The 6,889-nt window shown below is 36.7% G+C and overlaps 1 protein-coding gene across 1 annotated transcript; it reads left to right on the top strand.

The window, feature by feature from the left end:
• The first annotated feature begins 571 nt into the window (after positions 1-571).
• LOC150093811 (protein ZBED8-like) lies at positions 572-1,235 on the top strand. The gene is made up of 2 exons (XM_090412523.1): positions 572-650; positions 847-1,235. The coding sequence occupies exons 1-2, from the start codon at positions 572-574 to the stop codon at positions 1,233-1,235; spliced, it is 468 nt and encodes a 155-aa protein (XP_090268649.1).
• Positions 1,236-6,889: the final 5,654 nt, after the last annotated feature.

Genomic DNA, 6,889 nt, shown 5'->3' with positions numbered 1-6,889 from the left:
TGCACAACACAGTCTACTCCACGTGCTTCTATCAGATACATTGGGATATGGCTGTATAAAACATGTATGTTCCTTCGTAGACTGATGACAATTACAAACAAATCAAACAATTACAAAAAAAAAAAAAATCAGTGGCTAATAGTTTAAAGCAGTGGTTCTTAACCTGGGGTATGTACATCCCTGGGGGTGCGAGAAAGCATTTCCAGGGGTGCGAGAGAAGTTTCTAAATTTTCGATGGAAACTACCGCCTGACCGCCTGTAAGAAACTGGTGAACGCTACGTCGACTTTTGGGACCCCCACTCCTACCCTCTCTACCTTTGCCTCAGCGAAACGCACTTACAGCATGCAGCACAATAAGAAACTGGTTGATACGCGCACGTGTTCGCATACTCTGAGTACGAACGTTAACGAGGTGGTTTGATGCAGAAACGAATACTAATTTTCTTTAATTTACCAACATTAATCAGTGACTAAAGCCCATACCGGATACGATCAATTGATTACACAAAGGTTTTCTGCAAATTTTGAAAAATTATAATTATTATTTTATTGATTGTAGTAACCCTCGTTATGTCGAAAAAATCGAAAAAACGCCAATGGAAAGATGATTATGTTGCTTATGGATTCACTTGTGCAACAGAAAAAGATGGTACGTACGCAACGACCACAATGCATTTTATGTTGCAAAATATTTTCAAACTCCAGACTTAAACCGTCAAAGTTGTTAGAGCATTTCAACAATCAGCATGGTGGTGAATCTGCAGGACATACTCTTAACATCTTGAAGTATAAGAAGGCATGATTTGATACCAGCAGTACCATCACAAAATTTGACGTTGTGGCAGTTCAAAAGCCCTTGTTAGAAGCTTCTTATCAAGAGGCATATCTGTGTGCTAAGAAAAGAAAAGGTCATACAATAGCCGAGGAATTGGTAAAACCATGTGCACTTGAAATTGCAAAAATTGTATTGGGTTCTGAAGCACAAAGGAAGATTCAGCAGATTCCGTTATCGAACGATGTGATTCGATCGCGGATTCAAGATCTCAGTGTTGATATTTTACTGCAAGTACTAGAAGATATCAAAGCCAGTCCTCTAAAAGTGAGTATTCAACTGGACGAGTCAACTGATGTTGATAATTGCAGTCAGTTGTTGGTATTTGTGCGATACATTAAGGAAAAAGAAATGTTGGAAGAATTTTTATTTGGTGAGCCACTGGAATTGATTACAAAATGAATTGATGTTTTCAATCATATTAAAAAAATTTTTGAAACATCCAATATCCATGAATGTGATAGGCTCAATTTGCACTGATGGTGCCCCTGCAATGTTGGGCAAAAATTCTGGATTTTTTTATGCATCAAGACAGAAATACCGCAAGTTACAATAACGCATTGCATGTTGCACCGTCATGCACTTGCATCGAAAGCTTTGCCAGAGAATTTAAAACAACACTTAACTACTGCAGTAAATGTAGTAAAGTATATCCGAGGACGAGCGCTTAATCATTGTATCTTTCGTGCATTGTGCGAAGAAATCTGTGCTGTTCATACTGTGCTTCTTTATCACGTAAATGTAAAGTACGGTGGCTCTCCAAGGGCCGTATGCTAAGCAGGCTTTTGAATTGCGCGAGGAAATTATACAGTTTCTTACTAACCAGAATTGTAATTTAGTTAAAGCTTTTGAACAAAGAGAAGCAATATTTCGACTATCCTATTTAGCAGATATATTTAGCCACCAAAATGATTTAAATACATCAATGCAAGAATTTGGTAAGAACATAATAACAGTTAGTGAAAAATTATCTTCATTTATTGAAAAACTAAAAACTTGGAAACGTCGAGTTGAAAATGGGAATTTTGCAAACTTTCCTTTGCTTGATTCAATCGTTCTGGAAAATGAGAAAATAATAATTATACCTGAAATTGCAATACACCTCCAATAATTGAGTAAATCATTTCATGGATACTTTACCACGGGAAATATCAGCAAAGTTCAGAGATGAATACTGGATCCATTTCTATTTGACCCAGATTCGATGGACGACAGCTATTTAATAAAAGACTATCTTATTAAAATACGAGCCAATGTACGTATTCAAATGGAATTTGAACAACTGGACTTAGAACAATTCTGTTGTACACAGTTAGAACCCTATGCACAGCTGGCAAAAGCAGCATTGCAGGCACTTTTACTATTTGCTGCCACCTACCTGTGTGAAATGGGATTTTCATCCCTTTTGCACATAAAAACAAAAGCCAGAAATCGCTTAAATGCAAGTGATGACTAACGCGTGGGTCTTTCAAGAAAGGAGCCTCGCTTCAAAAGTATTATTATGAATAAACAACAACAACATAGCCATTAAAAATTGAGATATTGTTTTGTATTATGTAAATATATGTGTTTATTTTTTTAATAAATAAATTATCTTGCAATAGATGTAATTTCCTAAATAAAGAAATAGAAACACATTTTTCAAGGGGGTGCGAGAACTTATTTTTAGATTCAAGGGGGTGCCGATCGCTAAAAAGGTTAAGACCCACTGGTTTAAAGGAATATTTATTAAAATAACTTTAATGAATATCTTAATGTTAATGACGGTATGTTGCGCCTTTCGTTTGGAAAAGGCCTGAATTCGATTCTCGTCGTCCCGAGAGGAATCTTCCAAACGAAAGGCGCAACATACCGTCATTAACATTAAGATATTCATTAAAGTTATTTTAATAAATATTCCTTTAAACCAGTGGGTCTTAACCTTTTTAGCGATCGACACCCCCTTGAATCTAAAAATAAGTTCTCGCACCCCCTTGAAAAATGTGTTTCTATTTCTTTATTTAGGAAATTACATCTATTGCAAGATAATTTATTTATTAAAAAAATAAACACATAATTTACATATACATACAAAACAATATCTCAATTTTTAATGGCTATGTTGTTGTTGTTTATTCATAATAATACTTTTCCGTATGAGATCTGCTATCTCATACGGAGGTTGCACGGTGATTAACGAAACTCTAAGATCATCCTCATGATTTCAGAAAATAAAAAGAAAATTGAAATTTGTTTGCTCAGATCCATTATAGTAAAGGAGCATTTAATTCCGAAGAAAAATCTAGCTTTTTGCAGTAAATTTGACTTACTGATGACTAAAGCGAATCGATTTACCGGATGGCGCTGAAATAAATAAAATGGTGATGCTGAAATTAGTCGTTTCGTGCGAATTCTCGATACTTGTAAAATTTTACTAGTCTGTTGTTTTTTTATCCGGAATTTGACATTAAATCCATCACTTCTTTTGCACCAGGAATGCTTTAGGTTGGCGGTTACATTTTAAATCTGTTAAGTTATTTAGACGTAAGCATCCTTGATCATTTCTTTATATAACGTGTTGGTGCTGAGAATTAATAATGATGCTCGTTTTTTCCAGTTGGTCATTTAGATTTCAGTCCAGTTTATCTCTGCAGAATTCAGCCAGAAACATCACTCTTGAAGTGACCACAAATATCGCCACCAAGGTATCTGCAAGCAGTAACCAAAATAGCTTGCGAAGCTTCTTTTAAGCTTCACAAGCTTCTTGCGAAACTCAATGAATTTAGTTGTTATTTGAGTTAATTTCTAAATATATTTACTTCTTGTCAAGAATGAAGAGAGCGCAGTTAAGAAATTGTGTGTGGCGACATAGGAACTGTGACACGACAAAAAGTTTCTGAAGCGATCTCCCCAATATCTAACTTTTAAACTCAATGAATTTAGTTGTGTGTGTAGAGAGAGAGGACAGTAGTACACACATTATTCGTGTTTTTATGTTGTTATTTAATTTTAGTCTTACTTTTCAGTTTATGCCCTGTGCTATCTTACCACACATTGCCTTTAATTAACCTTTCACTGCAAAAAAATAAAGAATAAAAAAAATAAAATAAAATCCGGAGGTGATTCTTTTCCGTTTTGTTAACCCTTCGCAGTAAACAGTGACATCTATTCACACCTAAACAAATTAATTTAATTTGTTTTTCTAATTCTAATACAAATCGGCCCTTCAGAACACACGCAATTTACAGACAAAAATTACTAGTTGTGGTGGTGTTGGAGGTGGGCGGTAGATGGCGTTGATTCGTAGTAGAGGTTAGGTGTAGAGACAGTTGTAGGTGTCCTCCCGCGATGAGTCTTCGGACTCCTTGGAGGTATCAGGAATAATAATAATAATAATAATAACAATAATAATAATAATTCTCGGAATTCAGTCAGTAAATAATATGAATATATATCAGGTGATTATAAAATAACGTCAAGTGTTCAGAGCCCTGTAGCGAGTAATGTATTGGACGAAACACACCAATATTCGGTAGACGTACACAATGGAACATGGGGAATTCGATTTAACGAAAACAAAATAGTACCAAAAGTCGCCAACAGGGGAAATTTTGGCGCTGCCAAATTAATTTTAGTAGGTGTTACTAATGAATGACTAAATGGCAAATGAGAGACAGCACATATCAATTTCATGACGTTTATTATTAATTACAAATGCGGTTCAATATGACCACCATTCTGATGTTCCAGAAACTGCATATGGTGCACGACATTTTCCACCGCGGCTCGCAACATATCGGAATTGATTTGTCTCATGTGTAACGTTATTCGATCTTTCAAAGTTGGAATATTGGGTACATGCCCTTGATATGCAATGCTTTTAAGAAATCCCCACATCCAAAAGTCACAAGGATTGAAATCAGTCGATCTCGGAGGCCATTGCATGGGAAATGCATGACTAATGATTCTTCTGTCAGAGAAATGTTGTTGCAAAACATGTTGTACCTGAAGTCTGATGTGGGGTGTTGCACCATCCTGCATGAAGATGGTCGAATCGAGACATCCTCTTTGCTGCAGTTGTGGAACCACATAGTTCTGTAGCATATTGGCATACCTGTTAGCATTGACGGAAGAGGTCACTGGTCCATTTTGCCGATTTTCCTCGTTAAAGTATTGACCGATGATAAATGATGCCATAAATCCGCACCACACTGTGACTTTGTGCGGCCCAAATGCGACAGTTGCGTATGTTAATATCGCTGTTCAAATAAAAGTGCGCTTCGTCACTCCATAAACTCTGCTATGGCCATGCATCATCCACTTCCATGTGCGCTAAGAATCTCAAAGATAAGTTGATTCGTGTGGTCGCATCACCAGGGTGCAATTCTTGAACATGACTGATTTTATAGGGGTAAAACTTCAACATCTGATGTAGGATTTTCCACACCGTTGTGTATACGATATCCGTTTGCCGAGATATTGCTCGTGCACTGCTGGTACCCTGCACATTCGTCATCTCCTGTTCCACAATAACAGTTGCAACTTGTTCAACTTGTTGGTGATTGATTGGTTTGCATCCCCTGCCTCCCTGCACTGCTAGAGTTCCATAGTTTCAAATCGCCGAATCAGTTTTCGTAAGTTTGTTACGCTAATCGGTCCTTTTCGTAAATTTTTCATACGCCGAAAATCACGAAGACAAGCACTGGCATTATTGTTCCGCTGATAATAGAGTTTGACTAACAAAGCACGCTCACGTAAGGTAAGACGCTCGAAAAGCAGTTCGTCTACGAATGATAAGAAATCTCACAGGCTTTCCTTTTATTGCATGATCGCTCACAAGAAACGCGATAATGCAAATTAATGCATTTTACTCGGTAAACAGCGCCAAAATTTTCTCTGTTGCGATTTTTTGTACTATTGTTTTTTATTAAATCGAATCCCCATGTTCCACTGTGTACGTCTATCGAATATTGGCGTTTTTCGTCCAATACATTACTCGCTAGAGGGCTCTGAACACTTGACGTTATTTTATAATCACCCGGTATATATATATATGTGTGTGTGTATGATGAGATTGAACTTAATAAAGAACTCAATTTTCTCAAGTCTACTTTTCAACTAAATGGTTATTCTCAAAAAACTACTGATAAATTCCTATTTAATCCTTCTGGTCGCCGTAATGAAGAGACCAGTAGTGTTAAAGGTAATATTTCTATTCCATACATAAGCTCTGTCTCACCCAATTAGCCAAGGTTCTTAGAAAATACAACATAAGAACTTTATTTACTCCTCTTCCTAAAATCCGCTCCCTAGTGAGCCATCTGAACCCTAGACATCATAATCTTAAATATCCTGGTGTTTACCAGATCTGATGCAACTGTCATGTACCTTACTTTGGCCAAACAGAGAAGTCAATCGAGTTACGCACTGAGGGGCACAAGAGACCACGTCACATACAAGAGAATGCAAGTCAGTGCTTTGTCTGGTCATGTTCTATTCTCGGCTAATTCTAATGAAGAAAACTCTAGCCATACAGTCCTATGGGACAAGTCTAATAACATTTTCTGTTGCCATGATGAAGTAGAAAGGAAGATAACAGAATCAAAGGAAATCATTCTTAAACCCCTGCATCTGAACAAAAACCTGAGTTACAACCTTTCAGACTGTCCTGCTGTAGTCAAATACTGGCGTTCACAAGATGCTATACGCATGTATACGACCAACAATGAAGCCAACGAGGGAACAATTTTGAATGCACAGACTTCAACGTTTCAACATTGAAATATACATAAAAAAATTATAGGAAGAAGATTAGACTTCTTAGATAGAGAGATCATTCTATAAAGTTATCAACGGGGGGGAGGACCCTTAAATCAAAAGCGAACAAACTTGTTACACACAACCAATTCTTGGTAATTCTTTTAATGCTGACATAGTCAAATAGTTAACTTTTTTTATATCAGATTTCCTGGACTATATGGACTTCTATAAAATACGTGAAATAGGCATTTCTTTACTGCCAGAGGTCGATGGTATTTGTTGGCTCAGTTATTAACTCCAAAATATTCATTGAAACT

This window comes from Typopeltis vanoorti, chromosome 23, assembly GCF_054136105.1.
Source record: "Typopeltis vanoorti isolate ZY-2024b chromosome 23, IOZ_Tvanoo_1.0, whole genome shotgun sequence".
NCBI classification, from domain to species: Eukaryota; Metazoa; Arthropoda; class Arachnida; order Uropygi; family Thelyphonidae; genus Typopeltis; species Typopeltis vanoorti.
The sequence above is the reverse complement of the archived record's forward strand: the minus strand, read 5'-3'. Positions and strand labels throughout refer to the sequence as shown.

Excerpts from the sequence above, each read along its gene's own strand:
- LOC150093811 (XM_090412523.1), top strand. The coding sequence starts at position 572 with ATGTCGAAAAAATCGAAAAAACGCCAATGGAAAGATGATTATGTTGCT. Across the intron at positions 651-846 it reads TTGTGCAACAGAAAAAGATG|TTCAAAAGCCCTTGTTAGAA; the intron begins GTACGTACGCAA and ends ACGTTGTGGCAG.